This window comes from Microtus ochrogaster, chromosome 8 (genome assembly GCF_000317375.1).
Source record: "Microtus ochrogaster isolate Prairie Vole_2 chromosome 8, MicOch1.0, whole genome shotgun sequence".
In the NCBI taxonomy this organism is placed as follows: domain Eukaryota; kingdom Metazoa; phylum Chordata; class Mammalia; order Rodentia; family Cricetidae; genus Microtus; species Microtus ochrogaster.
The window spans coordinates 50,482,338-50,500,166 of NC_022015.1; the positions used below are offsets into that span (position 1 = coordinate 50,482,338).

Genomic DNA, 17,829 nt, shown 5'->3' on the forward strand with positions numbered 1-17,829 from the left:
TGGACTTCCCACAGGTCAGGGAACCCTGATTGCTCTTCAAGCAGATGAGGGAGAGGGACCTGATCAGGGGAGGGGGAGGGAAATGGGAGGCGGTGGCGGGGAGGAGACAGAAATCCTTAATAAATAAATAAATTTAAAAAAAAGAAAGAAAAGAAAAGCATAAGGAACAAACTGGGAATCCGCTGGCCTCCCCAACACAGCAGAAGCAACTGAAGGAATAAGCTGTCAGTTTTCTAAACAGACAGGAAACAGCGAGGCTGCAAGGGTGTCCTCTGTGCTCTGTAGTCTTCTGTATGGACACAACTTGGAATTACATTTGAACAGTACGCTCTGCCCCAGTGTTTCCCAAGTGCTTGAGCAGGGCCAGTCACTTATCTCTTGGGGACCCAGATGGGATGGTCTGACTATTGTACATTTTTTTTTTTTTGATTTTTGAGACAGGGTTTCTCCGTAGCTTTTTGGTTTCTGTTCTGGAACTAGCTCTTGTAGACCAGGCTGGCCTCGAACTCACAGAGATCCACCTTCCTCTGCCTCCCGAGTGCTGGGATTAAAGGCGTGAGCCACCACTGCCCGGCCTATTATACATTTTTATGGATAACCTTGAGCCTCTTCATCAGATCTCAAGGAAATCTCTCATGGTTTTAGTTTGTATTAATGCAACAAAGATCTCCTTAAAAATACAAATATAAAGAAGATGAAGAACTTGTTCACACATATAATTCTACATCTTCTCAGATACTCTAGACTCTTTGTTGATAAACACTAAGCTTGTTGTCAGTGTAAATTAAACATTAGTTTAAGACATTTGTTGTAACTAGGGAGCAATGACAAAAATAAAAGAGAACAGAAGACAGAAAACCTTTTCTCTAACCAAGCAAACCACCCTAGAGAAATATGTTGTAAGGAACAAATGGGTGGATAGCACTATGATGTATATATGATGATGTTTGCCTATGTTATTATAATTAAATGTCATCATGACAGTTATTTTAACAAAAATATAGTTCAACTGATGAAACTACTATAAATTTTTCTAAATCTAGCTGTAGCATATTATAATAATTAATATTAATTAAATTAAAAATCATGTTACATTTGTGAAAAAATTGATGAAAGTGCAGATCTTCATGATAAAAATAAACTAGATCCATAAAAATAGGAACTGAATGCTTCCCATCATTATGCAAGGTAGGAGGGCCTAAAACAGACATGAAATTAAAATTTAGACAATCTGGGGTGTTGAAGGGGAAGATGGAGGGAGACTAAACAAAGAGTGACTATGATAAAATATATTATATGCTATATTTAAATATCATAGCAAATCTGATTGTTTTATACAATTAATCTATGTGAATAAAAATAAATTTTCATTATAGAGGGTTAAGGTTTTGGCTTAGTAGTAGAACACAAGCTAGCATGACCAAGGCCTTAGACTCAGTCCCCAACTCACAAATAAATATTGTGCTATAATCTAGCAGTAACATGAAGATGTGGTGATAAGCCAATGGGTTGACACAAAATAGGCATGTAGATTAAGTCTCTCTAGACATGCAGATATATATACGTACACAAACACACATGCTAAATCTATAATGGGACATATAAAAACATAATAACTATGCACATATATGCAACATTAAGATTATTTGATTCAGAAAATTTAAATGTTCTCACTAATGGTAGGATTATCTGTAGTTTTATTTTTATATTTAACTTTATTGTATTTTTCAATTTTTTGACAAAAATCTCATATTTTTGAAATTCTGGAAAACAACGAAATAATATTTTTGTGACAGAAATATTTTTTTTTCAATTTTTTTTTTTTTTTTTTTTTGGTTTTTCGAAACAGGGTTTCTCTGTGGCTTTGGAGCCTGTCCTGGAACTAGCTCTGTAGACCAGGCTGGTCTCGAACTCACAGAGATCCGCCTGCCTCTGCCTCCCGAGTGCTGGGATTAAAGGCGTGCGCCACCATCACCCGGCTTCTTTTTTCAATTTCTGGAGATACTTTTCTCCAGAAATTTTCTCTCTCCTTTCTCTCTCTCCTTTCCTCTCTTCCCCCCTTTCCTTTCTCTCTCCCTCCTTATTTACTGTCTTCTCACACATACACTCCCAAGTCTGAGAACAATTGATCTGTCCTTTGCTATTTACCTTGTATGCCTTTTTTGATTCTCACAGCTCGCAAGATATAGGTAGTGGTTCTTGTAGAATTGAAGAATGACTGTCCTACTGCCTGAAGGTGGGAGGTTTCTGCCTGTTTTCCCAATTGGGAATGAGTCTAATATGGCCAGGTTTTCTAACATGCCAACAAATGAAATGTATTATGTAGAAATTCTCAGTTTTAAAAGAATGAGCTCATTAAAAATATCCAAGCACTAGGCAGGCAAACTAAAATCAAGACTTCGGGTTCAAGCTGAATCTTCTCTGTGGACTCCAGCTTTCTCATCTCCTCTATACCCCTCAGCACCTTGCACAGATTTGCTTATAGTGACCAGCACCTGAAGGCTTCCAAGGAAGTCAGTCAACTTGCAGATGATATAATTCACAACAAAGATACATGACCCAACATTAACATTTAATAACTTGTTTTGATTCTGAGCTTTCCTTCAAAGAACCTTCCAAAGCTAGAATGAGAGAAAAGTCTTCCTTTATGACTTAAAAACAGAAACTCGTTTCCTTTACTTTGTACTAACCCAAGAGCTCCGTCAGCACGCAATAAATAATAAATTACAGTCATTTAATTACAGCTTTTATGCATCCAGGTCATGTTATATTGACTTTGCATTCATAGTCAACTTTTCTACCACTTAAGAAGAAAGCAGCAAGGGATAAAAGGCAAACAAAAGACAAACCATGATCTAAAAAAGAGATGGCAATTTTTATGTCTGCCTCAAAGGAGCTGAATCAGACAGGGGAAATAGAAACGAATCCAGACCAGATGAATACTTCATAGTAAGCAATAGGAGAGCTTCACAGGGGCATCTGGGATCTGCTGCATTACCTCACAGCTATGGACCAGAGAACATTACCTAACTGAACTGCTTTTGCTTCATCCTAGGGGTCACCTTAAGTGAGGGTGGCAGAGATGATCTAATAAAAGATATTGTCTCAAAGTCAGGCAGTCAAAAGATGGGGCTCAGCAACTCGAATGTAGGCTTTGTCTAGATACAAGAAAGCCTGAGATAGAAGTGAGACCACCTGTGCAGAAGATTTCTTCTCTTGGGGGGAAGAGAAACATTGCTGGCTTGGAGCACATGACCAGAACAATGTCCTGGGCCCAGCCTATAAAAAGGAAGAGTTCTTCCAGCTGCCACCACTGCCCTGATGGTATCAGGGTGTGGAGGTACATGTTCATCAACAGTCAACAGAGAGTATTTGCCGTGTGACTAGCCTGGTTCAAACAACAGACAGTTTTTTCATACATGCCTCCCTGTAAGAGGAGACAGGTAGTAAGCAATTTAAAAGGAAACGTTGAGTAGCTGTACGTCTTCTTTATAAAACAAAACTGTAAGTTGCCATAGCATTAGATGAGCTAAGTTAGAATGGTGGTCAGAGAAGGAGTCTGGGGGGTGACCTACTACAGGGATGCTTAATGACAAGAAGGAAGTAGACAACAGCATCCCTTTAAGGAAGAAATAATAAGTGCAAATGAAAAGACCTTTTTGTGTTGGAAAATTTTAAGAGTTTATATTTGTGTAAATTAGAACCCAACAACTATGCTGAAACAGAAAGAAAAGAAGGAAACTGAATGAGTCTGAGAGCCCTAGAAAGGTATCTGGGGCACATTCGGGTGCTTACAAAGCCATGGAGGGCTTAAACATAGGGACACTATCATTTCTGCAACTCCTGTTTCTATGGATTAACTGAAACCAATTTTATTTGCATAAAAGGGCAATGGAGACCTGTTGACATGTTAGACCAAGAACCAAGTATGTGCCCTGTTCCTCTTTCCTGAAGTATGAGGGTGACTTTAACTTGGGCATAGAAGAAAAGCTGGTGATAAAGACAACACCACAGAGGTTCAGAGGAACCTGTGCTATTGTTTCAGAAAATTAGGCTACCCCAGGCTCCTTTTAAGCAAAGTCCTGACAGCAAACTGAGTCTTCCTTGAAACATCCACAGTCCACCACTGTTGTCTCTGTCAGGCTACTGTTAGTCTGTGAGCCACATAAAACAAACCCCACATTCTCTGCACCCTCTTATTACCTCACGTACCACATAGTAACTGGTGCGTGATAATTACCCAGTCCCACAGCAAAATTCACAGGGATATAAAGAGTATACAGTTTATAGCAATCTTGTAGTGACACCAACTAGCTTCGTGGAAAAGGAACTGACCATGGGACCAAGGTTTCCTTCAACATTTTAACTGACAGTTTAAGGTCCATAACTTTAAAGATCCAGCGCTGACTTTATTTTGGTATAAGAAACCATGACACTCAAATCTGGGTTTTTCTGAATTATGACTACTGTGAAAAATTTAATTTCACTTATTAAGATGTGTCATTGTGATTGGTTTAATATAAAAAGTGAAATGGCAATAACTAGAAAGGGAGGATGGGTGGGACTTCCGGGTAGAGAGAGAGAGAGAAGAGGAATCCAGGCCCCAAGATAGACACCAGAAGACATGGAAAGGAAACAGGAGGAAGGTGCAAGATGGAAGAGGAGTTATGACATATAGTAGATCATTGACTAAAATAAATGGGTTAATTCAAGTTATAACAGCTAGTTAGAAACAAGCCTAAGCTATAGGCTGAAACTTTCATAATTAATAAGAAGTCTCTATGGTGTATGAAGTCCTTCTGTAATTGTGTTGCTTTTATTGGTTAATAAAGAAGCTGCTTTCAGCCAATGGCTTAACAGAATATAGTTATGCCAAAAGAGATAGATAGGGATTAGGTAGAGTCACAGGAAAGCCGTGTAGCCGCCACAAGAGACAGATGCTTCCGCAGGAACTTGCTGAAACTTTGTTGGTAAGCCACAATCCCGTGGTGATGCACAGATTAATGGAGATGGGTTAGTTTAAGATATAAGAGCTAGCTGAAAAATATGCTTAATTTATTGGCCAAACAGTATTGCAAATAATATAGTTTCTGTGTGATTATTTTAGGTCTGAGTAGTAGGGAACAAATGAGTGGCCTCTTGAAACCAAATTAATTTGTGCCAAGGTGGCCAACTAAATCCACTTAAAACCTGACAGTTTGGAGAAGGACTTCTAGACACACACACACACACACACACACACACATACACACACACAAACAGAGTTTAATACAACTTCTTGCTCTGCTTGTTGGTGGAAAGTAGAGATATGGCTCCTTTAAGAGGTTTTCTGATTCAGCTTTAGCAGCAAAAATTGCATGACTACTTTAAAAACAGCAGCTTCCTGGTATGCCAGCACAAATGGATTTGTCTCTTTCAGGAGGTCCAGGTACGGAGCATTTAAATGAGGTTTGTAAGCAGAGTGCTACACCTTGCTTAATGGCAACATAAGACCCACTGTGTGCCTGAAAATGGTGCAATGTGCATGGCTCTCAAAGACTGGGAACATGCCTCAACCATGCTGAGCTGGGCAGAGTTGATTGTGATTTCAAGGCTAGCCTGGGCTACAGAGTGAGTTCCAGGACAGGCTCCAAAGCTACACAGAGAAACTCTCTCTCAGAAAAAAAAAATGGAAAAAAAGTCTCTATCATTATTTGGAGGTTGGCTGGCAAGACAGAGAAAGTCTCATTAACAGATAACTGCACTGATGAATATTTGCTTATTGGTATCTCACGAGGTGACCTCACTCATGTAACTCTGAGGCATCCGGCCACTCACGCTGTGTGCATAAATAAATCAGAGAGCAGAAATCTGATAAAGGGGAAGTCAACACCATACTTACATATCCGTATTCCAAATCCCAGCACCAGCAGTAGTTGCAAAACCTCACAAAGCATGCTCTGAGGAAGTCACCAATGAGGATCGTGACGTAAGTGGTCAAAACATCGGAAACGGTGAGTCGTACAAATTCCTGGTACAAGACAGTCTTTATTAATGAACACATTTTGGTCTTCAGATGACCCTAATATTGATATCAAAACTGTGATGTTTCTAAGTCACTGGCTTGAAGACTAAAGCTAATGATAAAAGAGAAAAAAAAAAAAAGACAAGTGGGCACATCGAGTAAATGAAAAATAGCTCCTGTGTATTTTGTTACTCATAAAATAAGCAGCTCCATCCTTAAATCTTCCTACCAGCTTCTTGTTTTTACGGAGAAACTTTGTGACACCGAAGTTTAAAAACAAGTGGAAAAATACTCAATATGCATGCATTTTAGGTTTGTATCTGGCATTGAATTGTGTGCTTTGAAAGTGTAATGTGTATATGGTATGTGGCTGGAACTTCAATGAAGTTGCTTTAAAAAGTGCTTGTATTAGTTTCTTTCCTTGGGGTTGGCCAAATACACGACAAGAGGTTACATAAAAGAGAAGAGTTTCCTCTGGCTTACACTTGAAGGGGATACGGTCCATTATGCCGGAAGCATAGTGGCATGAGTGTGAGACAGCTGGTCACAATCCTAACACAGTAAGGAAGCAAAGAATGAACATCAGTAGTGTTCAGGCAAACCCTACCCCAGACCTTCCCCCAGTGCTCTGCTTTCTCCAGCGTGGCTCTATTTCCTGAAGAGTCTACTATCTTTCAAAACAGTGCCACCAGCTTGCAATCAGATTTTCAAACACAACACCTTGTAGAGTATATTTCACATTTAAACCACAACAGTGACACTTTTAAAAATATAAAAACTTGTTTTCAACACAAGTTTTTAAAAAATCTATAGGATAAGATATGTGGAATAAACTTATTTTTAACAAAACACTCATGTAGGTATACATATATATGTCTATGAGTATACATATATACACTATATATATATATATAGTGTATGTGTGTGTGTGTTCTAGAAAAGGCAAGTCACTTCTGTGGTGTGGGTTTGAAATTAAATTAAATGCAAATTATATGCATTGTGATTTGGGCAGGAAGATTAGTATTACCTCATGGAAATATATGACAACAACCATTAATAAAAATGGCAAATAATTTAAATACTCTTCATCATAGTTGATTTCTGATGTTCCTTTTCTGTTTCCCTCCAATAAATTGTATTCTGAAGATTAATGACATTGAATATGTAAAGGCATAATTTTGGAGAGGTACTACTTACTGGTCAAGGATGGGGATGTGACTCAGTTGACAAAGTGCTCGCCTAGCATGTACAAAACACTGGGTTCAATTCCTAGAATCATGTTAACCAGCAGTGGTGAAACCAGTGACCCCCAGCACTAAAAAGATAGAGGCAGGAAGATCTGAAGATCAAGGCCATCCTCAGCTACACAGTAAATTCACATCGAGGCTAGGGTCCATGAGACCCTGTCTTCAAAAAACTAAGAAAAAGAAATACCACTATTCTGTAAAAAGTCTTTTGATTTTTGACTTCCATTTGTCTAGATGGTCTCCTTTCTAAAATAACAAGTTAATTATCTCATAGGGCAAGTAAGCATTTGATAGAGTAATCAGTGAATTTCCAGTTTCATGCTTCAGAGCTGGGCCCCTAAACTCCTGGCATAATAAGCCATCAACACCTTCCTTGCCATGTTTGCATACCATATGAAATATTAATAACTAATATTTATTTTATAATATATTAAAGTTAAATATATACATCAACTGCCTTAGGTATAAGTTTACTACAATGTAAATATAACGAAAACAAAAGATTATTGAAATTTTAAATATGTATTTTAGGATTATTTTAACATTAATTTTCCTGCAAAGTAACCCATGAAAGAGACCTGGAAGCAGTAGGACATTTTGACCTCAAAGTAGAGTTAAAGAAAGAAAAAAAATGACAGAAAGAAAAAAAAGCCTTTGCTCATAGGTGTTTTAAAACCTCTCATCACTGGGGCAAGCAGTTCCGCATCCTTCTAGGGGGCCCTGCACACAGCTCTTTCTGTTATTCTTGCACTACTCCTCCATTATTTTCTCGTTTGAGCCTCATTAGCCTTTTTTTTTAGACCATCCGACTCCATGCTTTTCCAGGGTACTTGGCCTTGCACATGGTCTTCCTCAACCAACCTTGCCTAACTCCCCTCCTGTCTCAGTTTGTACCAACTGACAAACCTTGTCAGAGCATGACTAAGGCAAGCATCCTTTTCTCACTGATACAGAGATGTGCTATAACAAAATGGACTCAGATTGCATGCATTCTATCTTTGTCTCATTGCCAATGTATATTTGAAATCTTTTTATAATTATGCTGTTAATGGCCTTGCCTCTCTCTATGTAATAATCAATAAGGCTGTAATTTTCACAAAACGTGTCCCCCTTTCAATCCCATTATATCTCTAGTATCCAAAAATTCTGGGTATGTATCAGCTATTAAGTAAATATGGAACAGAAGATTATATGCACTAGTAATTCCTGGTTATTCTGGAATGAAAATTTTTTCTTCTATGTTCTCATTCGCCTTTTTATTCCCTTGTCAATGCTAAGCCCCTGAAAACAAGCATGGTCTAGAGGTAGGTTGAGGAGGTTATTTTTTAGTTTCCTCAGGAAGATTTCTTGAGAAGGGAAAACTTCAAAGTGGTGAGACAGTCCCTCATGCCTCCTTGAAGAAGGGTCATCACCCAGAGACTGAAATATTATTCTCCTCCAAGGTATAATATTTTACATCAATTCCACAAGGAGGATATGAATACACTTGTATAAAAGTATCAACCATCAAATGGTGATGTGGGATTCCCCACTGTATGATGTGAACACCATTGGGTAATAAAGAAACTGGCTTGGAAAAAAAAAAAAAGAAACTGGCTTGACCTGATAGGGTAGAGTAGAGCTAGGTGGGGAAAACTACACTGAATGCTGGGAGAAAGGAGGCAGAGTCAAGAGAGAAGTTATGTAGCCCTGCCTGAGACAGACATTGGAAATTTATCTGGTAAGCCACAGCTATGTGGCAATATACAGATTAATAGAAATGAATTATATTAAGATGTAAGAGTTAGCCAATAAAAAGCTAGAGCTAATGGGCCAAGCAGTGATTTAATTAACACAGTTTCTGTGTGGTTATTTCAGGGCTAAGCAGCCAGGAACAAACAAGCAGCCTCCTTATAACAAATTGGTACCCAACATGGGCAACTAAAATTCACTTAAAACCTGAAAGAGTTTGGGAAGAAATTCTAAGGATAAAACAAAAACAAAAAACAAAAGCAAAACAACAGAATTAAGCATGCCTTAATGTCGTGGCTCCTTTAAGAGAGGTTTTCCTGATTAAGTGGTAGCAGAAAAAAGTCACACAATTTTGAAGGTGGCTTCCTGGGCTGGGCTGCTAGTACAAACTCTGATGAGGTCTGGCTATGGAGCATTTAAAAGGGATTTGTAAGAAGTACTGCCCCTGATTCGGTCTGAGGATTTGTAGAGGATTGAAGTCTAGTTATTGCTGCTCTGATTCTCTGGTCTTTCAGCTTTCACCCTAATATCTGACTCCGGGTTTCTATTGTTCAGACTAATTAGGATGGTGCTCACTTGAGCATATCTATCTCTCAGTATTCTCATCTACAGAGTGATGACGCTTGGGGGAAATCTCACATGGATGGCTTAAAATTTTACGGAGTTCATGCTTGGCACATTTCATGGGAACCAGTGTTATTCTTTCTTACTGTGGTCCTCAGCACTTGCTTCATATTTGTCTTCAAAACATAATGTCAGCCATAGAACATGCCTACTTGGCTCACGGCAAAGTTTCTGTTGTCTGTCTTATTGCCTTCCACTGTAGGTAATAAATTATTATTTGAAAAGCACTTCAGAGTTGAAAGGAAAGCAAATTTAATGGGTTTAGAACCAAGTGAGCTCTGAGTGCCACAGCATCATGGAAAGAACAAAGTAGAAGACATTCAAGGAAAGAGAAAACACCTAGAATGTTTCATAGAATCATGCATTTTTAGGGTACATCACCATAATTATACAAACCCAACTGCCTTTACTATTTCTTCATTTTTTATTGACTAAAGGATAGAAATGTTTCCAGACACAAAAATGGAAATATTGATATAATGAGGGCCAGTGCCTACTAACACTCAAAGCTGATATATGCACCAAGTTACTGTCACTGTCCTAGATTCTGCTGGCCTAGCCAGCCTTCTACATTTCCCTTCTTTTCTACTTTTCTTCCTCAAAATGGGTGTCAAAAACTTACGGAAAAATCAGAAGAGCCAGTCATGGAAGGGGAATGTCTCTTACCAAGATATTGAAGGAAGAAGAGAGAGAATGACAGTAAGAAACAATAATGAAATAGGAAACTCACTACAAGATCCGATTCAGAAAACTGCACACAGCATGTTCTGAGATTTACAGCATATTCTAGAGCCCATGGTTTTTGTGTTATTAGGAGTTGACACAGAAGCTTCTATATCAGGAACATAATTTTCTCTTAGAATGATACTTCATGTTGAATTAATCTCTCCTTGCCTCAGAAATGGTCATCCTGTATCTTATTCTTTACAGTTAGTTTTACTAATCCTGTTCAGCAGGTGCTTGCCTGTAAAAGGGCAGGCTTTAATACATTCCAGAAAAAAAAGCCTATCAATATGCACATTTGCAAACCGCACATTGTAAGGGTCTCTGTTCTCAAACGCTAGGTTGCAGATGTAGGGGATAGGTTAGGTGTGAAGAAACAGCCCGTGAGAACATTCTTCCCAAAGAGCACTGCAACATGCAAAAGTGACTGCCTACTCCTGACAGAACTAACTGTCATGGGCTTTGTAGATTAAAATAATACAACTGTTTTTTCATGGTTCTGGAAATAAGAAGTCTAATATCAAAGTGTAGACACAGATCTGCTTCCCTTGCCTTCTAACTCCAAGAGATTGTCCACACTCCTTTAGCCTTTGCCCCTTCCTCCACCTCTAAAGCACATCACTCCAACCTCTGCTTTCTTTGTCACATCTCAATTCTCCGACGTTGTCTCTGTGTCTCTCTTAGAGAGATACACCTTGTAACCTTATTAGACTCACTCAAAATAGTTCAGGGTCATTCATCCTGCTACGCCGCTACATGTTTAAATCCATAAAGTGAACAACTTGGTTGACTCTTGCTCTGCCTACCACACCACAGCCCATAGAATCTCTCTTTTAAAAGCATATAGGTATTAGTTTATTCTTCATGTATGTCTCTAGAAGCATGTGAAGGCCTGAAAAAAAAGCAGTATGCACTAAGAAAGAAACTTATCTGATCATCAAATGCTTAAAAAAGTAAATAAAGCAAAATATTTTATTAGACTATGCATTCTCTATTCCATATTCAATTGCATAATTCTAGTGTTGTGTAATATAGATATAGATATATGGAGATATAGATATAGATTTCTCCCATAATTGAAATCTTGATTGGCTTAACCTCCTGAACATCAGACATGGAGTGAAGATGTCTTTTGAGGCCACATTTGTTTACATTGCGTTACTTCAGTAGGATTTGCGTTAATACATTGATATTCTCATCCTACAGAAAATATAATTTTAAAATTCATTTACATAGCCAGGCAGTGGTGGTGCATGTTTTTAATCCCAGCACTTGGGAGGCAGAGGCAGTTGGATATCTGTGAATTTGAGGCCAGCCGGTAATGTACAAGAGCAATTTCCAGAACAGGTTCCAAAGCTGCAGAGAAGCCTTATCTCGAAAAACTAAAAATATTTTAAAAATTAAAAAAATCTGTTTAAGTAATTTACAGACTCCATGACTAATACAGATGAACTGCTGTGTTCTAGAAACACTAAAATATACTTCAATTTTTCTGTACTTGATAAAAACTAAGGTTGAATGAACACTAAGAATGTTTTCTCCAATGTGATAAAATTACAAGCTTCAGAAAACACAAATAGAATCTGTACATAAGTGGGAGACTCTGAAACAGCATCTCTGGTTGTTTTTGTTTGATTTTTATTTCCCTTTATTGGACATAAGAAATAGACCTTATTTATTTTATATGGTAAATATCACTAGTCTTAGTTAGACTAGGGTCATTTACATAACCATTATAAAAACAAACAACTTAAAATAGCATTTCTTTTAAGGCTTATGGGAAAATTATTAGATAAAAATTGGTATTATAAAACCACTAGAGCCATTTTATAAAAACAAATAACATTAAGCAAAGCTCCTCATTATCACTATTTTAGTCTTTATCTAAATCAGGATGTGTTGTTAGCATGTAATAGGTGGCATGAATCTCTTCACATGATTGCAAACTATCCTTTTATGTACAGTTATAAAAGTACTATAAAAAGAAAACGTGTCTATCTCTGGGGATAGATATGAAGTCTTCCTTTGTCAATACATATGAAATTTGGAGCCAGCAAACACTAAATATTCAATAAACCATCTCTATTTTTATTATTAAACCATAAACAAAACACCATAGTTTGGAGGAAATATTCAGCCATCTTTGCCCCCTAACAACATAAACTTTTCTTCATAACGTTACCTGTCCCACCATTGTTTCCCAGCAGGGTCCTCTAGGTACATCTGCAGGATGAACAAAAAATGGTGGTCCTGTGGTGTTCCCAGAGAGGGAGTCATTGTAAGCCTTAATCATGTTGGCTTCCCACAGAGTAATATTGGCCTTCACGAGCTTCTCCTCTTCAATCTAGAAATCCAAAAGGTGGAAAGGAAAATCACACAGCACAGTTTCAAAGGCTAGACTGGGCAATTAGCATGCTGATGACAAGGACAATCCAGACACAAGGCTCACCTTGTTGTTAATCTCATCCATCAAGGCAAGAATAAATACATACAGGTTGCCTAGAAGAAGAGCAAAAATGCGCCCCAGGAGCCACTTCAGAGCAATGAGAGGATGGTAATCTTCCAATTCAGCAAATAAGTCAAACAGTGTGGGACAGAACATCCCCAGGAGAGACATAACCATGTTCATCTACAAGGAGACACAGGGATCAGGGCGTTTCAGTTATTACGGCTTCCCTCTGGAAGTTGAGAAAATTTTCAGGTAGGTTACTTTGACACTTTAAAAAGCTAAGAATATGCCATGCCTTTTTAGCATTTGGTCTCAATAAAACAACAAAGACTATATTTGACTCATATTTATAAGCTATGCATATGAACTTGCAATGTGCCCATGATCATGTTTCCCTGGCATAGTGAGCGCACAATTTATCTTTCTGGCCAGAGAACATACTGATCTATATGATTACTGATTGTGATATGCTAATGCATAGCATTTTGAAAATGAGGTAAAGAGGAAGAAAAGACTAGAAGTAACTCCTGCAACTTGTTCTCTAAACACAAGACTCAAACTGTTGGCACTACCCATTTTATTTCCCCTTGTTTACTCCATATTTTGAATGATTAGAACTACCAGAATATAGTTAGAATATAATAGCTATCTTTTAGGGTTTTTTTTTTTTTACTAAAAACACCCTATTAGAATTATCAAGGGGATGTACAACTCAGCATGATATAAAATCAGCATGAAATATCTCAACTGACATTAAAATTTGGCAGGTTCTGTCCACCTCTATATAAAGACAGTCTAGCTTTTGTGCCAGTGGAGTTGTGGGGTCATTTTTGAGTCTCAATTATTATCTTCATCTGTATCTAGAGCTCAGAGTTCCTCTTAAACAGATTTTAAATGCATTCTTACAAAGAGTTATTCTTTTCGGGATACTGAGATAGGCTGGCCTAGAATTCAGTGAGTAGTCCAGGTAGCTTCAAGCTCACTAGCTTTCTGTCCCCCGAGTGATGGGAAGAAGTTAATGATCAGCAACCATTCATCATTTGATATGATTCATTTACACGAGAATAGAACCATTGTGCCGTGGGCCAAAGCTGAATGGTTTTTCTTACATTTACTACCAGCATTATGAGAATATTTTGAAAATCCTTTAAAAAAAAAAAGTTCCCCTGGTTAATAACTGCCACTTTACAGGTTTTCATGGAAACTGTGTTACTGTGATGGCTAAATGTGTGGTTCAGTTTTGCTATCATTACTTTTGAAGATTTTACACTGCTTTTATGTAAATGTTATTTTTTTTTTTGAAGCACTATCTCAAAACTCTTCCATCTACACAGCTTTGGGGAAGTTTCCATCTGTGGTACCCAAGCATCTCACGTGCTTCGAAAACGCCCAAGTTCAAGCTGATGTCATGCGGCACACAAAAATACCTCAGGTACCGCAGACTCTAGCAATAACTCAGAACCAATGATTTCCTGCTGTAAATCTGTGTTCTAATCACGCTCTCCTACACACTGATTGCCAGATTCTCTGCAGGTAAATCTGGCCACGAGCTGGCTTTCCTCACTTGAATAGCTGAGGAACACAGGCTTTGGTAAGAAAGAAATGGAGCTGTGTCACTGGGATTCTCGTGAAAAGCCTGGAAACACAAAACTAACCAGGCAATCTGGGTGCTTCTTATAAGATAGGTATAGGAACTATAAACAAACAGTCAGGAAACTGGCCTTTCAGTTGTAGAAGTAACATCTTCCAAAAAAGCAATATTGGGTTATAAAAAGAGTCTTAGAATTGAAATAAAATGTCAAGGCTGTCAGTCTGGTTTTCCTAACTTTGCCTGTCATACCATCTCCTAAGATCCACCCTTTCCTCTATAAAATATTCTCTTTTCTCTCATTCTAACTTTCCATCTTGAAAACCCAACAGCATGGATTTGGACAGAGGACAGGAAGACGGTGGGAAGACATGTGCATCATGATGGATAAGCAGGAGAGTAGAAAAGAGCATCAGGCAGGAAGCAGCTTTGTCTCATATTCAACTGCAGAAACATAACCCACAAAACAGCAAGTATGAGTTTCCAAGCATGCAGAGACGAACTTCATTTTTTTCCCACCACCCAAGGGTGTCAGGATCTTGCTGTGCAAATTCCTGGGATCGCTTCACAGCCCAAAAGATGAGGTATCCACTTGCACCAAGTGTTAGGAACACGAAGAAGTTAGCAAGAAACCTCAGGAATCTGATGAGGTGGACATTCTCCTCCACCTGGGCCGCTCTTTCTTCTATGATGGCTTCCTGTAGCCAGGCAGAACAGAATGCAAAAGAAACACAGTTGTGAAAAAGACTGTGAATTGAGAAAAACAAGAATCAAAATTTAAACTAAATCTGAAATTCCATAAAGTAGTTGAATAATGACAGAACAGTACAGTAAGTGAATTGGTAGAGGCAGGAGGATGGGTAAGTTTGGTGTTAGCATCTGCTACATAGCAAGCTTGAGGCTGGTCTGGGCTACCTGAGACCCTTTTAAATAATAACAGCAGGAGAATCTTCATTCAATAAGATACCCTCTTTCAGTACTTTTTTTTTTTTTACAGTGAGGGTAGGGTGGGTCAGCATGTAGGGCTTTGTTTTGATGAAACAATTTCACGTAGCCTATGATGGCTTCAAACTCACTTTATAGCTGATGCTGTATTTAAATTCCTGATCCTTGGGCCTCTCTTCTCCCAAACTCTGTGGTCAGAGGTCTGTTCAGCCATGCCCTGCTCTCCTAGTATTGTTTTAAAGCTATGTTGTAATGCTTTAGAATCAAGTCATATACTGAGCCTACATGTTTCTGCAAATAGCTGGTGAGCATTGTCAAGGTATTTGAACTGTCTGATTCTGCCAACTCCTATTTGAGTCAAATAGCAGTATCTTATTACTAAATTTGGAGAAGAAAATTTCTGAAGAGAAAATACAGCTGTAATGGGCCACGGGATATTTCTGTCATAATCAGACTTGTGTCCACATCATAGCAGGCAGCCATGATGAGAGCATCCTTCTCACAACTGTCAAGAGATTTGACAATTCTCATGGTATGCTTCCCAGCGATATTCTTAGAATACAAAGAATATAAGCTTTGGGGGTCTGTGCCTTTACCTTAAAGTTCATTGTGATAGAATTAAATTTGTTGTCAGCTGTTTCAGGGTTACCAATCAGATAGTCCCAGCTGCAAAATACCTTCCAGCTGAAATTGAAAGTATTGTCATCGCCACCTCCATCATCACCAATATTTTTGGTCATCCTGTAGAAAGCAGTAGTTTAATACAGCAGCCAAGAAAAAGTAAGAAAGGCTGGCAAGGGGAGTGACAAAACGGCAGTCATGGATACATTGGATATACAACGTCTAGAAAACATTTTTAAACAGGGTACTCATGTAAATAGACAATAGGTATTTTGATTTTTAAATTTTATGCATTTTTCATTTAATTCCCTCATTTTGTGGTAAGCAAAAACTGCTACACACTGATATTTTAATACCTATAGGGACTGACAGAATAAATGCCCTGCAGAGAAAAGGTGGGATCATTTTAAGGATGATACAAAGCTCTGAACTCTGTTCTTCAAAAGAAACAAAGACAAAGACTGGATTGGAAAATAGTGCGGTGTGAAATCATAAAGGTGAAGGCAGAAGCATGGGCCATGCCTTTGCTTACAGTCCATTTCCCTTACTGAGAACTACGACAATAAAAGACTCATTTTATTCAGCATGAGTCTCCAGGCATTAGGTAGCTCTCTAGACAGCTCACAGCAAAGATACCATACATTGCTTTTAAATGAAAAGAAGGAAACAGACCAGGAGAAGCTTTGCCAATAAGCAAATATACCATGAATAGCCTTTTGCATACATGCTTGCCATGGGATTGCTTTCCAGTTCTGTCCTTGACATTATAAAAGGTTTTGACAATATCATCTTCACTTTGTAAATATTTGCCATTCATCCTTGGAAGTGTTTGTAAGAAGAGAATTTTGCATTTTGAATCTCATAATTCTAGATCCAGGTCGTAAAGAAAGGACATGAAATGGAAGATGGTGACTTTAGACTTTTCGTCCATCACTGTCCTTTTGTTCCAAGCACTCTTGAAAGAAGGCCAACTGCAGTTTAGAGAGAAGGAGGAGACAGTCTCATGGGCTCTGTTGGATCTGCCGCGAGGTCATGTTCCCATAAGTTGCACAGAGCCTTCCAAGGCATCCTTTAGGGTCTGAATTTCATCATTAGAAACAGTGGATATTATCATCTCTGGTGGAAATACTGCTGACAAATAAAATAGCAACATGGAGTCCATGAGGGGCTCTGTTTTTTTCCTCTATGTATATGAGTGGATCTCTCAACAAAAGGGAATGTAATTAGTGGTGGGGAAAGAAGCAGGGAGATACAATTTGATACTAAAATTCCATGTCAGGAAATAAGAAAAACATTTAGGTAGGGTTTGAGGTGGGTCATAGATATTCTGGTTGAGTACATATAAAAGATATAAAAAGAAAGAAGTTTGGACAATGACAATTTAACTAGAATATAGAAATGTTTTTACTCATTTGGATATAGTGTGTAAGGTGGCCCCGATCCTAATGTGGTCTGGAATATTAATGGGTCTTGTCATATATTTATGTTTGATCAATTCAGTTTTTTAAGAAAAAAATTAGTACAAGAGTCATATCAAGGCAATTTAACTTCAAAGGGATTTTACAACTAAGCAATCATTTTTAAAATGGATTTTAATGCCACCCAGAACAAGCTAGAGATGTATTTTTGCCATCATGAGATGAATGAATTCTCCTCAGAGACTGGAGAAATAAGAATGCAGTTAGGACTGGGCGGTGGTGGCAAATGCCTTTGATCCCAACACTTGAAAATTGGACGTTGGAGGATCTCTGTGAGTTCATGGACAGCCTGGTCTACAGAGTCAGTTCCAGAACAGCCAGGACTGTTTCACAGAGAAACCCTGTCTCACAAAACAAAACAAAACAAAACAAAACAAAACAAAACAAAACAAAACAAAACAAAACAAAACAAAACAAAA

General features: G+C 38.2%; 1 protein-coding gene across 1 annotated transcript in view; it reads right to left on the bottom strand.

Moving 5' to 3' along the window:
* The window catches only part of Tmc1 (transmembrane channel like 1), a 104,565-nt gene that overhangs the window by 20,836 nt on the left and 65,900 nt on the right, over window positions 1–17,829 (bottom strand). Inside the window, exons 10-14 of the mRNA XM_005352239.1 lie at window positions 15,908–16,052; window positions 14,870–15,064; window positions 12,779–12,958; window positions 12,512–12,673; window positions 5,882–6,010 (exon numbers count right to left, since the gene is read on the bottom strand). Coding sequence (XP_005352296.1) covers window positions 5,882–6,010; window positions 12,512–12,673; window positions 12,779–12,958; window positions 14,870–15,064; window positions 15,908–16,052 — 811 coding nt within the window. The remainder of the gene's footprint in view (window positions 1–5,881; window positions 6,011–12,511; window positions 12,674–12,778; window positions 12,959–14,869; window positions 15,065–15,907; window positions 16,053–17,829) is intronic.